Below are 20,750 nucleotides of genomic sequence, written 5' to 3'. Positions count from 1 at the left end.
GATAAATACTTTGGCATAAGCCTATCTAAATACACTGGCATTTAAACAAATGAAAATACGTAATGTCATAATGTGAACCAAACCCTCACTTTAATGTGTTTGTTGACCCATCGCTGTTTTGGCAGGTTCTTGAAGCCGAGGTGCAGTCTCACGAGTCTCTGTGCTCAGGGGTCGTGAGTAGAGGTCAGGAGATGTGCAGAGGGAAACACCCCAGTGAGGAGGACATCCAGAAGTCGGTCCGGACGCTGAAGAAACAGTGGGAGCACCTGAAGGAGGATGTGGTCAATCGCAAAAACAGACTGCATGCAGCCATCGTTATCAAACAGGTTACAACCATTAAAACAATGCAGAAATAAAAGTCAGAGAAATAGATGGTTTAACAGAGGAATTACATTTAGGAGTATGTACGTAATAGACTGGAGAAAGCTACCATAGCTAGTTCATTGACATTCTCTATTTATTTTATAGACCGTGATAGTTGGAATGTAGAGGGGAGGCAGATACAGAGGGAGACAGTGAGGAAGGACTGAGACGGGATTTGTACCCACGTCACTAGGGGTATATGTGTTTCGGTGTCTGGGGGGCTAACCACTACGCCAGACTCTGGCATGTGATATTCTCCTTTCCACAGAATTAGATAGAATACTAGATTGGACATTAGCATCCTGGCAACAAAACTACAGGACAGCCATCTTGATCAGGGAAAGTTTTGTTTAAATTGTATTATATTATTTATTATCTGTTATTTTCCTCTTCAGTACTTTGCTGATGTGACCGAGGCCAACTCGTGGCTGAGCGACAGGAAGCCCCTCCTGATCAGCGAGGATTATGGGAAGGATGAGTCCTCCACCAGCGCCCTGCTGCAGCGCCACCTACGGCTGGAAAAGGAGATGGGAGCGTACGTCGTGGAGGTGAAACGCTTGGGAGAACAGGCCAAGGGAGCCTCCCAGCTGACCCCGCTCACAGTAAGTTCCCCATCAATCACAGTGCCTTCAGAAAGTATTCACACACCTTGACTTTTTCCTAATTGTGTTGTGTTACAGCCTGAACTTAAAATTGATTAAATATATATTTTCTTTCACTGGCATACACACAATACCCCATAATGTCAAAGTGGAATTATGTTTTGACATTTTTACAAATTAATTAAAAATGAAAAGCTGAAATGTGAGTCAATAAATATCCAACCACTTTGTTATGGCAAGACTAATTAATTCAGGACTTAAAATGTGCTTAACAAGTCACATAATAAGTTGCATAGTCTCTGTACCCCACACATACAATACTGTATTTGTAAGGTCCCTTTTATTAAAAATAAAATAAAATAAAAATGTTTTACTAATTTTAGAATTTTTCTTCCACTTTGACATTAGAGTATTTTGTGAAGATCGTTGACAAAAAAAAAGACAATTAAATCCATTTTAATCCCGCTTTGTAACAACAAAATGTGGAAAAAGTAAAGGGGTGTGAATACTTTCTGAAGACACTGTAACTACACCACAGTCTTTAAATGTCATTGTATCATGAATACATCCTCAAACACATTGGTTTTAATAATAAAGAAGTAGCTTATTATTCAAATCCACCCCCATTGACTTCCAAGAGTTGCTGAGGACTTTCATATTTTTCCGCAGGCTGAGGCCCAGCAGAACAAGATGCCCCAGTACAGTGATTCCTCTGGTGACGAGGAGGGATTGACCACACCTGCGAGAGTGACCTCCCTCAGAGGAGCAAAGATCACTCAGACATCTACCCAGACCCATACACAGGAGGCTAATGCCAAGATCAGGTTTAAATACACAAGAGGTACAGATTCTCAACTTCAATAAAATATGGATTATTTATAGAAACAAATTGTAGAACATTTATTGTGAAATGTTTTTCATGTTACTTTTCCACCAATAGGCTTAGTCCAGTTTCTAAGGTAAATAGTCTCTGTTTTCCAGGTGTGACGGTGTGGGACCGTGGAGAAATTGTGACTATCCTCAACAGAGACAATGAGGATACGTTTCTAGTGAGGGACAGCAAAGGCAACGAACAGCTGGTGCCAAAGACGTACCTCACAGAGCTCCCATCATCTACAGTAAGGCTCACTATTAGCTGTCTCTATGGCCTAGTAAAGAGCTTTGTGGCACTTTACCCATTTGATTCATCGCAAGTATAATTGTGTGCCTACATTAACTCATTAACTGAACCGCATAATCCCAGGTGGAGATCAACAATCTACACCCCTCAAATTCAAGTCTGGACCTCAAAACCAGTTCCACTGTTTTTTTCCCCCCTGTATTATTCCCCTCTAGTCAGGGACTGATTTAGACCTGGGACACCAGGTGTGTGAAATTAATTATCAGTTAGAACATAACACCAGCAGTACTCCGGACCTTGTAAGGTAAGATTTGAATACCCCTGGTCTACACAGTTTAAACTTCATAATTTTCCATTTGAAATAGAACACTCCCTCTACACCACCTCCATCCACCAATGGGGTTACTGAAAGCCCCACTAAGAGGGTGAACCGGGCGCGTCGCAGACGTTCCATGCGCCGGGGGACCGCTGAGATCCAGTCCTCTTCGATTCCTGATCCACATTACCAGAGAGAAACCATAGAGAGCACCCAGAGCAGTCTAGACCGGGACTTCAACACCCTGCACAACCTGGCTAATGTGAGAAATAAGACCTGGGGATTCAGATTTTCATCTTCATTTTTGGGGTGAAAAATGGTTTCCCATTGCATCACATAAGCAGTATAGCAATACAAATCATTACACTACATCTAAGTTATCTAAGTTATAACACTACCTTTTGTTTTATGCTTTGACATCTTTGTGAAGACATCTTTGATGATGTAGTGGCAGCGCCCAGGACAGAGAATAGGACCCAGAGTGATCATCCTGTAGCACACGTGTAAGTTGTCACATACTGGCACCCAAATTGTGTATTTGTGTCTGATTTCTCCACCATACAGTCCAGGAGGAAAACTCTGGAGGAGACGGTTCGGTTGCACCGCTTCTACAACACCTGTGAGGAGTTTGAGTCCTGGATGGAGGACAAGGAGAACATCCTTAACACCTTCAGTCCTAACTCCGACAACGTGGGTGTGGTGCAGGCCAAATATGAGGTAACAAACCAGCCTCATCACTGAGATTATTCCGTAGCAATTTATTTGAAGGCCACCTACATAAGGACTTCCTAACACATTCATAACACACACATAACAAAATAATTAGCAGTACATCAGCGTTTGTCTCTAGTGCTATTATTTACTTGATATAAGAGTTGGAACTCCCCTTCTCATGAACTCCCCATGTTCCAGAACTTTCTGACCGAGCTGGCAAGTGGGAAGGGCCAGCTCGATGACATCACCAGACTTGGGGAGGAGCTAGTGAAGAGCAGACACAGTAAACACAGAGAGATACAGGCCAAGCAAGGACAAGTCACACGCAGGTAGGTGGACTAGCAGAAAACGATTTTGTAATAGTACTGCCGACATCTACTAAGAATAACATGATCAACACAGTTTTTCAGATTAGATAGTTCTTTATTGTCTGTTGTTCACAGAAATGTTTATTACGTACAGAAAATGCACTGTGTTTTACTGAGACGCACACACCATGTTTAATCATTGAAGAGAGCTGTCCATGTTGTTATTGTTGTTACTGATGTTGTTGATGATTTTGTTGTTCTTGCTAGGTGGGAGCGCATGCAGAAGCTGAAGGATGAGAAGGGCCATGAGCTGCTGAGCACGGCGGATGTGCAATCCTTCCTCCAGAGCTGTGAGGAGGCCCGGGCCCAGCTCATGGAGCAGTTCACCCAGCTGGACACTGTGGATGGTGTGGGTACTACCTCCACAGCCCTGGACACTGAAGAGAGGGCCCAGGCTCAGGCACAAAGAGACATACAGGCCCTGGAGAGGAAGATATCATACCTCAAGAGTGTGGCTAAAATGTAAGGCACAATTGTAAACCTCTATATGTGTCAGACAACCACCACTAGTCCAAGACTTTATACTGTTACTGTTGATGGTTTTGAATGTAATGCTAGTTAGTTATTCATCCATCCATCCATCCATCCACGTTCTACATATGTGTGTGAACCAGGAAGCAGGACTGCAGCCCAGCAGAGGCCGCAGCCATCATGGAGGAGGTGCGGGGCCTGGAGGCTCTGCTGGAGCAGGTGAAGGGCCAGGCATCAGAGAGACAGAGGCTTCTGGAGGAGGCCAAGCGGCTGCAGCTGTTTCAGCAGGAGACCAGGGACCTGCTGCTGTGGGCCGGGGCCGCCCAGGACCGCCTACTGGAGGACGACACAGCCTCGGACGTGACCTCCGCTCAGAACCTCCTGAATGACAACCAGGATCTGAGGATAGAGATCGACGCGCAAAGGGAGAGGTGAAACAGAATTTTGGTTTCTTTCCTTTCTGGAAAGTTTACTTCTGATTATAATAATATGTTATGTGCTGCATGCTGGGACATGGAGGTATCTGATGATGTATTCAGTGCAACTATTTCTCAGGTAAGCAGTGTTTCTAAGGTAATTTAGTAGGAGAAGGATAGTTTGTGATGAGACAATAGGAAAGCATACACAGTGTTTTTTTTGTACTGTCCTTTATTTAGTTTCTTACAGACATATTCATGACTCATGACGCTGGGAAAACATACAGTGCTCTGAAAAAGTATTCAGCCCGCCACAAGCTCTTCTTCAAGTAGTCCCCCAGCCCCAAAACCCCATAAAGAAAATACTAAACAATAAAATAATACAAATAAAAAACTGAAATGTCATCATTTTATAAGTATTCATCCCTCTGGCTCAGTACTTGGTTGAACCACCTCTGGCAGTTTTTAAGTCTCTTTGAGTTTCCCTCCCCCCATCCGAAGTTGGGTTGTCATCCCATTGACCAGCAGACCACCCCTGCCACCCCGGATTCCAGGGCCCCCGAGAGACCCATCTTTCGAAAAGAGCACACAGAACAAAGGCAGATCAACCGCCAAAAGCATTTCCCAGGCCCTCACCTCGATCTGTATTATATATAGTTATCAAAACACACAGAACCAGTCAAAAGTTTGGACACCTACTCATTCAAGTTTTTTAAATAAAAAAAGGTATAAAAAATGTAACTCTTTTCTACATTGTAGAATAATAGGGAATACATCAAAACTATGAAATAACACATATGGAATCTTGTAGTAACCAAAAAACTGTTAAACAAATCAAAATATATTTTATATTTGAGATTCTTCAAAGTAGCCACCCTTTGCCTTGATGACAGCTTTGCACACTCTTGGCATTCTCTCAACCAGCTTCGCACATATGCTGAGTATTTGTTGGCTGCTTTTCCTTCACTCTGTGGTCCAACTCATCCCAAACCATCGCAATTGGGTTGAGGTCGGGTGATTGTGGAGGCCAGGTCATCTGATGCAGCACTCCATCACTCTCCTTCTTGGTCAAATAGCCCTTACACAGCCTGGAGGTGTGTTGGATCATTGTCCTGTTGAAAAATAAATGATAGTCCCACTAAGTGCAAACCAGATGGGATGGCGTATATCGCTGCAGAATGCTGTGGTAGCCATGCTGGTTAAGTGTGCCTTGAATTCTAAATAAATCACTGACAGTGTCACCAGCAGAGCACCCCCACACCATCACACCTCCTCCTCCATGCTTCATGGTGGGAACCACACATGCGGAGATCATCCGTTCACCTACATACTCTGCGTCTTACAAAGACACACCGGTTGGAACCCAAAATCTCAAATTTGGACTCATCAGACCAAAGGACAGATTTCCACTGGTCTAATGTCCATTGCTCGTGTTACTTGGCCCAAGCAAGTCTCTTCTTATTATTGGTGTCCATTTGAGGTGCAGTTAACTCTAATGAACTTATCCTCTGCAGCAGAGGTAACTCTGGGTCTTCCTTTCCTGTAGTGATCCTCATGAGAGCCAGTTTCAAATAAAGCGCTCGATGGGTTTTCAAATCAAATTGTATTTGTCACATGCACCGAATACAACAGGTGTAGACCTTACAGTGAAATGCTTACTTACAAGCCCTTACACAACAATGCTTTAATTAAGAAGTAAAAAATTGAAAATAAAAAAATCAAAGTAACAAATAATTAAACAGACGCAGTAAAATAGTGAGGCTATATACAGGGGATACCGGTACAGAGTCAATGTGCGGGGGCACCGGTTAGTCGAAGTAATTGAGGTAATAGGTACATGTAGGTAGAGTTAAAGTGACTATGCATAGATAATAACTAGAGAGTAGCAGCAGCATAAAATAGGGGTCTGGTTAGTCCTTTGATTAGCTGTTCAGGAGTCATGACTTGGGGGTAGAAGCTGTTAAGAAGCCAATTGAACCTAGACTTGGCGCTACGGTACCGCTTGCCGTGCATTAGCAGAGAGAACAGTCTATGACTACGCTGGCTGGTGTCTTTGACAATTTTTAGGGCCTTCCTCTGACATCGCCTGGTACTGAGGTCCTGCATGGCAGGAAGTTTGGCCGTACCACTACCCTCTGTAGTGCCTTGTGCTCGGAGCCCGAGCAGTTGCCATACCAGGCAGTGATGCAACCAGTCAGGATGCTCTTGATGGTGCAGCTGTAAAACCTTTTGAGAATCTGAGGACCCATGCCAAATCTTTTCAGTCTCCTGGGGGAATACGTTTTGTCGTGCCCTCTTCACGACTGTCTTAGTGTGTTTGGACCATGATAGTTTGTTGGTGATGTGGACACCAAGGAACTTGAGGCTCTCAACCTGCTCCACTACAGCCTCGTCGATGAGAATGAGGGTGTGCTCGGTCCTCCTTTTCCTGTAGTCCACAATCATCTCCTTTTTCTTGATCACGTTGAGGGCGAGGTTGTTGTCCTTGCACTACACGGCCAGGTCTCTGACCACCTCCCTATAGGCTGTCTCATCGTTGTCTGTGATCAGGCCTACCACTGTTGTGTCATCGGAAAACTTGATGATGGTGTTGGAGTCGTTCCTGGCCATGCAGTCATGAGTGATCAGGGAGTACAGGAGGGAACTGAGCACGCACCCCTGAGGGGCCCCCGTGTTGAGGATCAGCGTGTCGGATGTGTTGTTACCTACCCTTACCTCCTGGAGGTGACCCATCAGGAAGTTCAGGATCCAGTTGCAGGGGGAGGTGTTTAGTCCCAGGGTCCTTAGCTTAGTGATGAGCTTTGAGGGCACTATGGTGTTCAACGCTGAGCTGTAGTCAATGAATAGCATTCTCACATAGGTTTTTTTTTTGTCCAGGTGGGAAAGGGCAGTGTTAAGTGCAATAGAGATTGCATCATCTGTGGATCTGTTAGGGCGGTATGCAAATTGAAGTGGGTCTAGGGTTTCTCGGATAATGGTGTTGATGTGAGCCATGACCAGCCTTTCAAAGCACTTCATGGCTACAGACGTGAGTGCTACGGGTCGGTAGTCATTTAAGCAGGTTACCTTAGTGTTCTTTGGCACAGGGACTATGGTGGTCTGCGTGAATATTACAGATTAAATTAGGGACAGGTTGAAAATGTCAGTGGAGACACTTGCCAGTTGGTCAGCGCATGCTCGGAGTACACGTCCTGGTAATCCGTCTGGCCCTGCGGCCTTGTGGATGTTGACCTGTTTAAAGGTCTTACTCACATCGGCTACGGAGAGTGTGATCACACAGTCGTCCAGAACAGCTGATGCTCTCATGCATGTTTCAGTGTTACTTGCCTCAAAGTGAGCATAGAAATAATTTAGCTCGTCTGGTAGGCTTGTGTCACTGGGCAGCTCGCGGCTGTGCTTCCCTTTGTAGTCTGTAATAGTTTGCAAGCCCTGCCACATCCGACGAGCATCGGAGCCGGTGTAGTCAATCTTAGTCCTGTATTGAAGCTTTGCCTGCTTGATGGTTCGTCGGAGGGCATAGTGGGATTTCTTATAAGCTTTGTGGTATACTCCTCAATGCCATCGGAGGAATCCCTGAACATATTCTAGTCTAGAAAAATAGTTCTGTAGCTTATCATCTGATTCATCTGACCACTTTCTTATTGACCGAGTCACTGGTGCTTTCTGCTTTAGTTTTTGCTTGTAAGCAGGAATCAGGAGGATAGAATTATGGTCAGATTTGCCAAATGGAGGGCGAGGGAGAGCTTTATACGCATCTCTGTGTGTGGAGTAAAGGTGGTCCAGAGTTTTTTTCCTTCTGGTTGCACATTTAACACGCTGGTAGAAATGAGGAGAGCCGCCTCTGGATGAGCGTTTTCCTGTTTGCTTATGGCCGTATACAGCTCATTGAGTGTGGTCTTAGTACCAGCATTGGTTTGTGGTGGTAAATAGACAGCTACGAAGAATATAGATAACTCTCTTGGTAAATAGTGTGGTCTACAACGTATCATGAGATACTCTACCTCAGGCGAGCAAAACCTTGAGACTTCATTAGATTTTGTGTACCGGCTGTTGTTTACAAATATACATAGACCACCACCCCTTGTCTTACCAGAGGCCGCTGTTCTATCCTGCTGAAAAAGCTTAAAACCTGCCAGCTGTATGTTATTCATGTCGTCGTTCAGCCATGACTCGGAGAAACATAAGATATTACAGTTTTAATGTCCCGTTGGTAGGAAATACGCGATCGTAGTTCGTCTATTTTATTTTCCATTGATTGTATGTTGGCTAATAAGACCGATGGTAAAGGGAGATTACCCGCTCGGTGTAGGATCCTTACAAGGTACCCAGAGCTTTGTCCCCGATATCTCCATCTCTTTCTCCTGCAAATGACGGCGATGAGGGCCTTGTCGGGCGTCTGAAGTAAATCCTTCCCATCCGAAGAATACGTATTCTTCAATGAGCCAGTTTGCGCTCTTCTGTGAAGGGAGTAGTACACAGCGCTGTACGAGATCTTCCGTTTCTTGGCAATTTCTCGCATGGAATAGCCTTCATTTCTCAGAACAAGAATAGTCTGACAAGTTTCAGAAGAAAATTATTTGTTTCCAATGTCAAGTCCTAGCTGATGGAGCTCAGGTACACCCCCTTCCCCTGAAACACACACATGCTGTTCCCCCGTTGTGACCATTTCCCCAAGTATCTCTGAGCAGTCAGACCTTTGATAATTCCATGCCACCAGGGCCACAATACTTTTCCCACTCTCTAATTATCTGAGTGTGACCCACTCCCTATGGGTTACTGCAGGTAGTGTTGCCAGCACTGCCACTACCTGGGTGGGGGCACCCCACTGGAATCCCCAACGGCTAGGTACAAGGTCATCAAGGTTCTCATTAACAGCTTTGAGAAATTCCTTGTATATTATGCTCACCCATCAGGGGGCTTTGCCAGGCAGGCTCAGAATCTTGAAGGGGTGGTGATGCTTTAGTAGGCCTCTGATCGCATTTATCTTTCTGTTTTGGCTGCCTATCGGCTACTTACAGTTGGCCCATAAAACAGATTAGGACTTCTCCTTAGTGTATGGGTCGTTCAGATCGGTGTCTAGGGTATAGGGTTGGAGACCGTTCCATCATGATAGGACAATAAATAAATCAACTATATTTATAATTTATTTTAAAATGTATAACCCATATCTGCACAAAATTGAAAGCTCTCTCTTATAACCTCTGAGACACACACAAGTCTCTTAACTTTGCACACAGTGATGGAGCACTGTGTTTTGGATCATTGTCATGTTGAAAGACCAACTTCTTCTGCAGTTTGATTGTTGTGGTAGAGGGGCGCAGATTTTTATCTAGTATGTCTCTGTATTGTGCGCCATTCATCCTCCCATCACTCCTGACAATATTGCCAGTCCCTGCTGCTGAAAAGCATCCCAATAACATGACGCTTCCACCACCATACTTTACGGTGGGGATGGTGTTACCTGGCTGGTGTGCAGTGTTTGACTTGTGCCACACATACCGCTTAGCGTTCAGGCCAAAAAAGTCCACTTTAGTCTCTTTCTTTTGAAAGTCTCCACCATACTTTGGGACCATACTGAGAGAGCAGTATTTATCCTCACAGATTCATTTAAAGCAGGTGATCCACTAATTTCTTACACAGGTGGAGTCCATCAACACATTGTGTGACTTGTTGTGGTAATATATTACACCTGAGCAAATTTAGACTTGCAATTACAAAGGGTATGAATACCTTTTTAATCTGATCATTTCTGTTTTTCATTTTTAGGACATTGTTGAAAGCTTTTGGAATTTTTATTTTTATTTGACATGGTGCTCTAGGCTTTGTGGATCAGTTGTGAAACAATCTGAGACAACAAAATATGGTAAACGTGTTGGGGGGTGAATACTTTTTTTTAAGGCACTATGTGTGACACATTTTTTGTAAATGTCACTGTAATGTACTTGTATTCGTCTAACTAAAAGGGTGAAAGACATGGAGAAACTTGGAAAGTCTCTTGAGGAACAATCAAGGGGAAACCGAGGTGTGAAGGACATCCAGCAGACGCTGGGAAAACTGAGCCAGGAGTGGACCAAGCTGGACAAACTGTGGGGCAGTAGGAACAGGAGGCTGGAACAGGGGGTGGAGCTACAGAAGCTGAATCAGGAGGCTGACCGTATCGAGGCAGCCCTGTCTGGGCATGAGGCCAGGCTGAAGGTCAAAGACCTGGGGGTAAGATAAAATATACTGTACACTGTTGAATCAGGAGGCTGACCGTATCGAGGCAGCCCTGTCTGGGCATGAGGCCAGGCTGAAGGTCAAAGACCTGGGGGTAAGATAAAATATACTGTACACTGTTATACAATCAATGGAAATATAATAATTAGCCTTATGGTATGTGGCGATGGATGTGTCTTTGTGTATGTATGTGTGTTTGTTCAGGTAAGACCACTTCTGTTCTCATCCAGTGTGTTTGTCTCTCCCTCTCTGTGCTCAGGACTCTGTAGACAATGTCCACAGTCTGTTGGGCAGACAGGAGGAACTGGAGGGCCTACTGAATTCTCTGGACCAACAGATCAGCCTCTTCCAAGACAAGAGCAAGGAACTCGTCAACAAACGACACTTTGCTGCCAAACAGTAAGACTTATGTTGATGACCAGTTTGGAGACATTTCCCCCAAATGTATAGGAAATGTGTAGCAGTGAACAATGTATTGTTCAAATTATTAAAAAAACATTGAAATAATCAAATCTTTTTTTTTTTGACTTTTTAGAATACAGGAGAGGTCACAGAATATTCAAGAGCGCAATAAGAAGCTTGGAGAGAGCTGCAAACGAAGACGGACCCTCCTGCTTGATTCACATAAGTATCAGGTACACTTGATATAGAAACCCACATTTTGTGTTCCTTTTACAGTGTCAGTTAAGTGCTTGAACATTTCTTATGTGTTTGTCATCAGGAGTTCCAGAGAGATGCTGAAGAAATGCTGTTGTGGATGGAGGAGAAGTTCAAGATAGCTGAAGACGAGTCATACCGGGACCCTACCAATATCCTCCGCAAGCTGAAGAGACATGAAGCGGCTGAGAAAGAGATGCAAGCTAACCAAGTGTGGCTAGACAGACTCACACAGGTATCACAGGGCTTTCACCATTCTATCCTTTCTATACCTAATGGCTCATAATAACACCTTCTCTCATCTGTTCGAATCGTGGCGAAACTACAACAAAAAAAGCACTATAAAGAAGAAAAAAAAGTCTGTTCACTGTTTGTTGCTCCCACTTCTTAATAATGCTATTGGTGATACAGATGGAAAGTTTCAACCAACGTGATAGTAAACTTGACAAACATTCAGTAAAACTAGACCACTAAACCAGTTGGGGGAGGAGATGCTTGTGGATGAGCACTACCAGAGCCAAAGCTTTAGGATGAAGGCTTCCTACTGTACGGTTAAATATTGTACGGTAAGCCTAATCGCTTTCCATTCGTTTGGGGAGCAAATGCTACTGTTACTGTACTGCTCTATTGTACTGTAAGTTAACCGGTTGTCTGGTTCCATCAGTTGGGAGAGGAGATGCTGTCGGAGGAGCATTACGAGAGCCAGAACATCAGGAGGAAGTCTACCCAGGTTAACAGTCGCTGGGTCAGGCTCCAGGGGAAGATGACTGAGAGAGGAGACAAGCTGAGACAGGCCGGACAGCAGGAGCAGCTCATGGAGCTACTGCAGGTAACACACTAACAACCTCAGTCTACACTACCTGGAACTACAGGTAACACACTAACAACCTCAGTCTACACTACCTGGAACTACAGGTAACACACTAACAACCTCAGTCTACACTACCTGGAACTACAGGTAACACACTAACAACCTCAGTCTACACTACTGGAACTACAGGTAACACACTAACAACCTCAGTCTACACTACCTGGAACTACAGGTAACACACTAACAACCTCAGTCTACACTACCTGGAACTACAGGTAACACACAACAACCTCAGTCTACACTACCTGGAACTACAGGTAACACACTAACAACCTCAGTCTACACTACCTGGAACTACAGGTAACACACACTAACAACACCTAACACCTCTACACTACCTGGAACTACAGGTAACACACTAACAACCTAACAACCTCTACACTACCTGGAACTACAGGTAACACACTAACAACCTAACAACCTCTACACTACCTGGAACTACAGGTAACACACTAACAACCTCAGTCTACACTAACAACCTCTACACTACCTACCTGGATCTAGTTTTCCTATCGATTTGTGTGAAAGGATGCTGTAGATAAATGTGGGTAGCACACTTCATTTTATGGTACTGTTTCCACTGGTATAAAACAAATAGGTCAATCATAGGTTATTACTATTTTACAAAGTGATTTTTCAGTATATACCTAGTTATTTCTTTACCATAAATTGAAATGTGTTGATGATGCTTATGATGCCTATCATAATTTGGTCTCGTCCACCAGCCAGCTCTCTCTCGCTGTCTATATGAGGTAGCAATTGAACCTGAGAACAAGGTAAATTGTAATCACATTGTTCCCAGGATGCCAAGCTGAAGATCGACGCCATCCAGAGGATGTTGCAGAACGCAGCCAAAGGTCACGATCTTCGCTCCAGCCGCCAGCTGTTGAAGGAGCACCAGCAGCTAGAGGCCGAGGCCCAGGAACTGGCTGACAAGATCAACACCATCGTGACCCGGGCCAAGCACCTGGCCACTAACCACTTTGACTCCCAGAGGATCCTTCAGGAGACAGATACGTACATGAAGCTGTAAGTAGTAAGGACTGATTAATATGATCTGTAATTAGTAGCAGTAAAGCAATCCACTGATCGATCCATTGATTGATCCATTTATTGATTGATTCAATAATGCATTGAATTAGCTAACCTAGTTCTCTATCTAGGGCCCAGAGTTTTTCCTGTTCAGGTTAACATGGTCTGAAAAAACATCTGTCCCCTGTTCATAATCAGTGTGGATATTTTTGAGACATCATCTCTGTATGCAGGTTCAAGTCGCTGCAGAAGCCTCTGGATCGTCGCAGGGCCCAGCTGGAGGCGTCCGTGGCTCTGTTTGGCTTCTATCATGATGTAGACATAGAACTCTCCTGGATAACCGAACACTACCCATCCACTGGCTCCACCAACTATGACAAGTCCCTGGCAGGGGCTATCAACCTCATGCAGAAACATAAGGTATCAGTCTGGTAACAAGAAAATAATGACAAAGTTTGATTTACATTTTATATCTAGTCATTTTGTTGCTTCTTATCCAGAGTGACTCTCATCCAGTCTTTTTGGTTAGTTTGTTTCCTGCCCAGGGTGGACAGATGTAAATGAGTTAAAGCTAGTGCAATATATGTGTTGTGCATCATCCCTGACAAAAATCAAATGTGTGTTCTGTGATCAGGAGCTGCAGGCAGAAGTGAACGCTCACCGTAAACACTTGAACCGGATCCTGGAGAAGGGGCAGAGCTTGGAGAAGTCCAGCCAATATGATGGAGAGGAAGTCCAGCAGAGGAATACACACCTGGCCACAGAGTGGGAGGAGCTAGAGGCAGCCTGTGACAAGAGGGCCATCCACCTGAACAGGGCCATCACTAGAGAACAGGTAGGGCCAACAGGAAAGCAGAATCCTGATTGTGATGGATCCAAAGAGGTTTTATTCATGATTATACAACAGGTGATTCTAATCCTGAATGGTGATTGGTTAAAACTGCATTCCAGCCGGTGTCTATTTCACAAGTTACCACCGGCTAAATCTGTGACGTTAAAATACCTATTTACTCTGTTCCATCTGACTGTGCAATCCACTGTCTCATCAGTCCAGCCAGGCAATTTATAATCACGATCTCCACTATAAAAAGCATCTAGACATTATCTCACATTTCTTTTAGACTGTACCTCTGAAGGACAATAATCATTATACCTCCATCACTGTACTCGTTTGCTCCTAGATCTTGCTTGACTGTGCGGAGCTGGAAACCCGTCTCTCTGAGACTCTAGCTTTGGTCAGCACTGATGAGTATGGCAAGAACGATCTAGCCACCCAGAGCCTTATCAAGCAACATCAGGTACTGTAACCCCATTCTCCTGTTCTCTTGTGTTTGACTGGCTGTATTCAAACTATACGTCACTGTCAACAGTTCTGTTGTTTGGATATAGCTGTTTGGCCATTCAGCAGATGGCTTTATCCAATAGTATGCTGTGATAATCAGAGGAGTTGGTTAATGCATCTGCACCTTGAGGAGCATGGTGTCTAATGCATCTGCACCTTGAGGAGCATGGTGTCTAATGCAGCTGCACTGTGAGGAGCATGGTGTCTAATGCAGCTGCACGGTGAGGAGCATGGTGTCTAATGCAGCTGACGTGAGGGAGCATGGTGTCTAATGCAGCTGCCGGTGAGGCATGGTGTCTAATGCAGCTGCACTGTGAGGAGCATGGTGTCTAATGCAGCTGCCGGTGAGGAGCATGGTGTTCTAATGCAGCTTGCACGGTGAGGAGCATGGTGTCTAATGCAGGCTGCACTGTGAGGAGCATGGTGTCTAATGCAGCTGCACGGTGAGGAGCATGGTGTCTAATGCAGCTGCACTGTGAGGAGCATGGTGTCTAATGCAGCTGCACGGTGAGGAGCATGGTGTCTAATGCAGCTGCACTGTGAGGAGCATGGTGTCTAATGCAGCTGCACGGTGAGGAGCATGGTGTCTAATGAAGCTGCACTGTGAGGAGCATGGATTGTGTAATGCTGCTGTCTCTGTTGTGTGTCCTGCAGGCGGTGGAGGGGCAGATGGAGGTGCTGGAGGCCCAGGTGGAGGAGCTGGGGATGTGTGGAGTCAGCCGTCCATGAGTGGACCTGGACGAGGTCAATAGACCATACAGCCGCATCAGCAGTCAGATGAGCAAGCTGCAACACCAAGCCCAAGTCAGGTGTGCTCAAGCAATCAAACACATGACATTTGATACAAAGATGCCATGAGATCATGGTTTGATGCCCCCCCCCCCCCCCCCCCCCCCTCAACAGGCACCTCGAGGAGACATATGTTATGGGTGAGTGTAACAGAGGAGTTGTCTACCTTCTCTTAGGGGCCAAAAGCTGAGGGAGGCTCTCCACCTCCATGAGTTCAGACGGGAGTCTTCAGAGCTGGACGACTGGATCACACAGCAGAGACAGATAGCCTCCTCTGAGGACTACGGAAATGACTATGAACATGTAGTGGTGAGAAATACCATCTACCACTACTGTCTATATATATTTGCACAGATCTCCAAAATGTTCAGTTGGAAAATATTATCCAGATTGTGAGCGTGAGTAATGCCTATTTCTTCCAAAATGTGGCATTTGTCATTGAAAATGAAAATTTTAACAAATGTTCTTGGTTTCCCATGATAGCTACTGAATGGTAAATTTGAGGCCTTCCTGAAGCGTTTGGACGTGGGATTTGATAGGATGCGGAGCTGCAAAGAGCTTGCTGATAGTCTCATTCAACATAAGCACCCTCAAGCTTCCAACATCAGGGACACACAACATCAGCTCAGGTATGGGCACCTAATCGATATTCTTTATTGCTCACACTACCAGTCCACTGTACAAATTAACAATGCGTGTATCCACATTCAAATGACGAAATACAACTCAAATCTGGTTGAAATGACATCATTACATGCTTGTTAACTTGTTGCAATGATGATGTCATTTCAAGCAGCTATGTCTATTGGGATAAAAGTAATGTTAAAGAGATCTTACCTGATGACCTGAGTCGGTTGTTTTTGTCTTGTTTCCCTCCTGTTTCATAGATTGTCATGGGAGGAACTGCAGGACTTGGCCAAAGACCGCAAAGACCGTTTACTCAAAGCCGAGGAGTGTCACAAGTTTTACAGAGATCTCACCGATGCCTTAGGACATATTGAGGTACAGTTTAAGCATAAATAAGTATATTTTGGATGAATTAGAAAGTGCCTTGAAAGTAGGGCTCGTGAGCGGCGCAGTGGTCTAAGGCACTGCATCTCAGAGCTAGAGGCGTCATTACAGACACCCTGGTTCGAATCCAGGCTGTATCACAACCGGCCATGATTGGTAGTCCCATAGGGTGGTGCACAAATAGCCCAGCGTTGTCCGGGTTTGGCCGGTGTAGGCCGTTATTGTAAATAAGAATTTGTTCTTAACTGACTTGTTTAGTTAAATAAAGGTTAAATCAAATAAATACTCTACCGTTCAAAAATGTAGGGTCGCTTAGAAATGTCATTCTTTTCCATGAAAACATGAGTTGCAAAATGAATAGGAAATATAGTCAAGACATTGACAAGGTTATACATAATGATTTTTAATTGAAATAATAATCGCGTCCTTCAAACTTTGCTTTCGTCAAATGATCCTCCACTTGCAGCAATTACATCCTTGCAGACCTTTTGGCATTCTAGTTGTCAATTTGTTGAGGTAATCTGAAGAGATTTCACCCCATGCTTCCTGAAGCACCTCCCACAAGTTGGATTGGCTTGATGGGCACTTAGGTACCATACGGTCAAGCTGCTCCCACAACAGCTCAATAGGGTTGAGATCCGGTGACTGTGCTGGCCACTCCATTATAGACAGAATACCAGCTGACTGCTTCTTCCCTAAATAGTTGCATAGTTTGGAGCTGTGCTTTGGGTCATTGTCCTGTTGTAGGAGGAAATTGGCTCCAACTGAGCGCCGTCCACAGGGTATGTATGGCATGGCGTTGCAAAATGGAGTGGTAGCCTTCCTACTTCAAGATCCCTTTTACTCTGTAGAAATCTCCCACTTTACCACCACCAAAGCACCCCCAGACCATCACATTGCCTCCACCATGCTTGACAGATGGCGTCAAGCACTCCTCCAGCATCTTTTCATGTTTTCTGCATCTCACGAATGTTCTTCTTTGTGATCTGAACACCTCAAACTTAGATTTTCTGGACTTTTTTCCAATCTTCCTGTGTCTGTGTTCTTTTGCCCATCTTTTCTTTTTATTGGCAAGTCTGAGATATGGCTTTTTCTTTGCAACTCTGGCTAGAAGGCCAGGTAAAATGGGTAAAATAGGATGGGTAAAAGAACACAGACACTGGACAGAGGAACTCTGCGTAGAAGACCAGCATCCCAGAGTCGCCTCTTCACTGTTGACGTTGAGTCTGGTGTTTTGCGGGTATTATTAAATGAAGCTGCCAGTTGAGGACTTGTGAGGCGTCTGTTTCTCAAACTAGACACACTAATGTACTTGTCCTCTTGCTCAGTTATGCACCGGGACCTCCCACTCCTCTTTCTATTCTGGTTAGAGCCAATTTGCGCTGTTCTGTGAAGGGAGTAGTACACAGCGTTGTACAAGATCTTCAGTTTCTTCGCAATTTCTCATATGGAATAGCCTTAATTTCTCAGAACAAGAATAGACTGACGAGTTTCAGGAGAAAGTTCTTTGTTTCTGGCCATTTTGAGCCTGTAATCGAACCCGCAAATGCTGATGCTCCAGATACTCAACTAGTCTAAAGAAAGCCAGTTTTATTGCAAAAGGGCTTTCTAATGATCACTTAGCCTTTTAAAATGATAAACTTGGATTAGCTAACACAACGTGCCATTGGAACACAGGAGTGATGGTTGCTGATAATGGGCCTCTATGCCTTTGTAGATATTCCATAAAAAATCTGCCAATTCCAGCTGCCATTTACAACATTAACAATGTCTACACTGTATTTCTGATCAATTTAATGGACAAAGAATTTGCTTTTCTTTCAAAAACAAGGACATTTCTAAGTGACCCCAAACTTTTGAACGGTAGTGTATAATAGCTCAGTGACTTGCTGAGAGGCTCAGTGTTGCTCAGAGTTCATATAGAGTTAATCTCTGTGTAAAAGTATCAGTCTTGACCTACAATGTTTACTGTGCTCCTTATCCGTGTGGTGTCAGGACATCAACTTAATTTAAGGCACTGATCTGACTCAGACAAACAATCAGCTGTGTAATGCTCACTGAAAGTACACCATGTAAATTAAGTGTGAGGGTAAAATCGAATTGTGTAATGCAAATAAAAGTCACTACTGCTTAGCAAATGCATGCTGATAAATTATTATTGAGTTTGTGTGATTCATCCTCTGTCTGTGTTCTCTCTCTCCATCCATCCATCCCCCCGTCTCTCTCGCTCTCTCTCCAACCACCACAGGAGAGGTACAAGAGCATTCCTGATGACATCGCCAGGGACCTGCGAGGGGTGCTTTTGCAGCTTCGTAAACACGAGGCTCTAGTCCACGTGCTAGCAGGGAACGAGCAGCAGGTACTGAACACAACACATCAATAGTTTACCCACAACTTTTGTGATCAAATGTTCTTATTGACTGACTTTAACAACAATACAATCAATGATAATCCGTTCACCCAGAATTCCCAAAAATGTTTTGCCCTGTATTATACTGTAGATTGTATAAAACTGTCACTTACTCTTCCATTTTCTTGAGCTAACGATTGAGCTAGGGCTTTCTAAGCTGTTCTTTGAGGATATTTCACTCAGTGGTTACTGTAATGGAGGTGGTTTTGTGAGCCACGCTTGTGTGATAAGTAACCTTGCCGTAGACTGGTCTAGGTTTTAGCCCAGCGGGCTAACACAATCTTCTGGCGCACAGGTCGCTCAAATTACCATCCAGGCCAGTTGTGGGGGTTGCCTGCATGTCTTCATTGTCCATCTATGAATCTTCCTATCATATGGGTTGTTCTTAGCTCCAGGAGCTGCTGGATATGGCAGACTCCACCCTGGACCTGTGCTCCCCAGAGATGAGGGTTCTCCTGCAGGATCAACAACAGGAGGTGGTGGAGCACTGGGAGAAGCTGCGCCTCCACATGGACCAGAGGGAGGGAGACCTCAAACGGGCACGCCAACGCTACCTCTTCCTCAACACGGTAACTGACTCTATATTAACCATTAGAGACACCATTTCCGTTTGCAAACTCTCTCTGATCCTTTACCAGGACTAATAAGCATTGTCAATGGCGATTCTACATTGAACGTGCTTTTTAGTCCAGGGGTAGACTTAATTTGAGTCTAGGAAATCAGCATTAAGAGTTTCCTAGTTCTTGTTACACTGATTGATTTGGATATTACATGATGTATATATTGCATGTTGGTTTTAACGTCTATTTTGGTGTTCTAGGTCCAGGACTATGCTCTGTGGTGTGCCCAGGTGTTGAGTGGGATGACAGCGGAGGAGTCTATTAGAGACGTGGCCACCTGTGACCTGCACCTGGCCCAGCACCAGCAGCTGTGGGCTGAGATCGTGGCCCGGGAGGAGACCTACGACCAGGCAGTGGCTATGGGGCAAGAGCTGCAGGTGCAGGACAGACACAACGCAAGAGAGGTATTCAATTTAGTAGTTCTTTATTGTCACAGAAACACAATTCAGTTGCAGCAGAATTACACACATTGAATGAGCATATACACACTCTGTATTCCTATAAATGTCTCAATGTTTTCTGTGCAAATATTTTCTACTGTCCCAGCATTCTGAGGCTTGAATACATACAAGAGGAGAGAGTTGGTTTTACATAAATGGTACCTAAATAAGCTGGCAATGTGTGGTGTCTTCCTCCTACCAGGTCCAGGATAAGCTGAGTGGTCTACAGGAGGAGAGGGACTCACTTCATGGCCACTGGGAGAGGAAACAGAGAGGCCTGGAGGGGACCCACCTGGAACAGGTCTTCTACAGGGACACAGAGAGCATGGAGAAGATCACCAACTCCCAAGAGGTCAGAGGTCAAAGCTGGTCAATCAAAGAATATATGCTCTGTTTCAAGACTCACATTGTCAGTGCAAGCCCCTGACGGTGCAATTACATCCATTTTGAAGCAAAACACATGTTCTCCTATGCTGTGGTACATGTTCATATTTTGAATGCCCCCAACTTCTTGTTTTTCCTTCCAGATCCTTCTGAAGAACAGTGATCTGGGGACGTCAGTTGATGAGACAGAGGGACTCATAAAACGCCATGAAGCCTTTGAGAAACTCCTCAGCACTCAGGAGGACAAGGTCTGAATTCCTTCAATCCTCCGCTGTCCATCTTTATGAAGTGCACTATCCCATTGTCCTTAACTCTGAAAGCGCTAACATAATTTTTGCTTAAAAACGCCAACTGGGATAATTTTTGATAATTAGTAATGATTTCAAAGAGATACAATTGGTAATCATTTCAGAGAGAGACTGTGGTAATAATTTCAAAGAGATACTGTCCGTCAAGCAGTAACACTTTTTTTTGTAAATAGTTAAAATTCCCCCAAATAAGCATTTGATTTTTTTATTACACATTTATGGTCAAAATGTGATGTATCAAAATAGACATGTTTGTATGTTTTTCATGATTTGAACAGATATTTTGATTAATTTCATCCA

The 20,750-nt window shown here is 44.4% G+C and overlaps 1 protein-coding gene across 1 annotated transcript in view; it reads left to right on the top strand.

Moving 5' to 3' along the window:
• The window catches only part of sptbn5 (spectrin, beta, non-erythrocytic 5), a 60,606-nt gene that overhangs the window by 18,735 nt on the left and 21,121 nt on the right, over positions 1 to 20,750 (top strand). Inside the window, 27 exon segments of the mRNA XM_070445125.1 lie at positions 126 to 326; positions 759 to 965; positions 1,635 to 1,806; positions 1,947 to 2,083; positions 2,451 to 2,663; positions 2,966 to 3,118; positions 3,314 to 3,444; positions 3,691 to 3,945; positions 4,098 to 4,385; positions 10,334 to 10,580; positions 10,846 to 10,985; positions 11,122 to 11,221; positions 11,308 to 11,478; positions 11,908 to 12,072; positions 12,917 to 13,143; positions 13,380 to 13,566; positions 13,781 to 13,981; positions 14,328 to 14,444; positions 15,143 to 15,297; positions 15,454 to 15,586; positions 15,761 to 15,906; positions 16,165 to 16,279; positions 18,537 to 18,647; positions 19,088 to 19,267; positions 19,519 to 19,722; positions 19,961 to 20,110; positions 20,286 to 20,390. Of these exon segments, the coding sequence (XP_070301226.1) occupies positions 126 to 326; positions 759 to 965; positions 1,635 to 1,806; positions 1,947 to 2,083; positions 2,451 to 2,663; positions 2,966 to 3,118; positions 3,314 to 3,444; positions 3,691 to 3,945; positions 4,098 to 4,385; positions 10,334 to 10,580; positions 10,846 to 10,985; positions 11,122 to 11,221; positions 11,308 to 11,478; positions 11,908 to 12,072; positions 12,917 to 13,143; positions 13,380 to 13,566; positions 13,781 to 13,981; positions 14,328 to 14,444; positions 15,143 to 15,297; positions 15,454 to 15,586; positions 15,761 to 15,906; positions 16,165 to 16,279; positions 18,537 to 18,647; positions 19,088 to 19,267; positions 19,519 to 19,722; positions 19,961 to 20,110; positions 20,286 to 20,390 (4,611 nt within the window).

This window comes from Salvelinus sp. IW2-2015, linkage group LG9, assembly GCF_002910315.2.
Source record: "Salvelinus sp. IW2-2015 linkage group LG9, ASM291031v2, whole genome shotgun sequence".
Taxonomy (NCBI): domain Eukaryota; kingdom Metazoa; phylum Chordata; class Actinopteri; order Salmoniformes; family Salmonidae; genus Salvelinus; species Salvelinus sp. IW2-2015.
The sequence above is the reverse complement of the archived record's forward strand: the minus strand, read 5'-3'. Positions and strand labels throughout refer to the sequence as shown.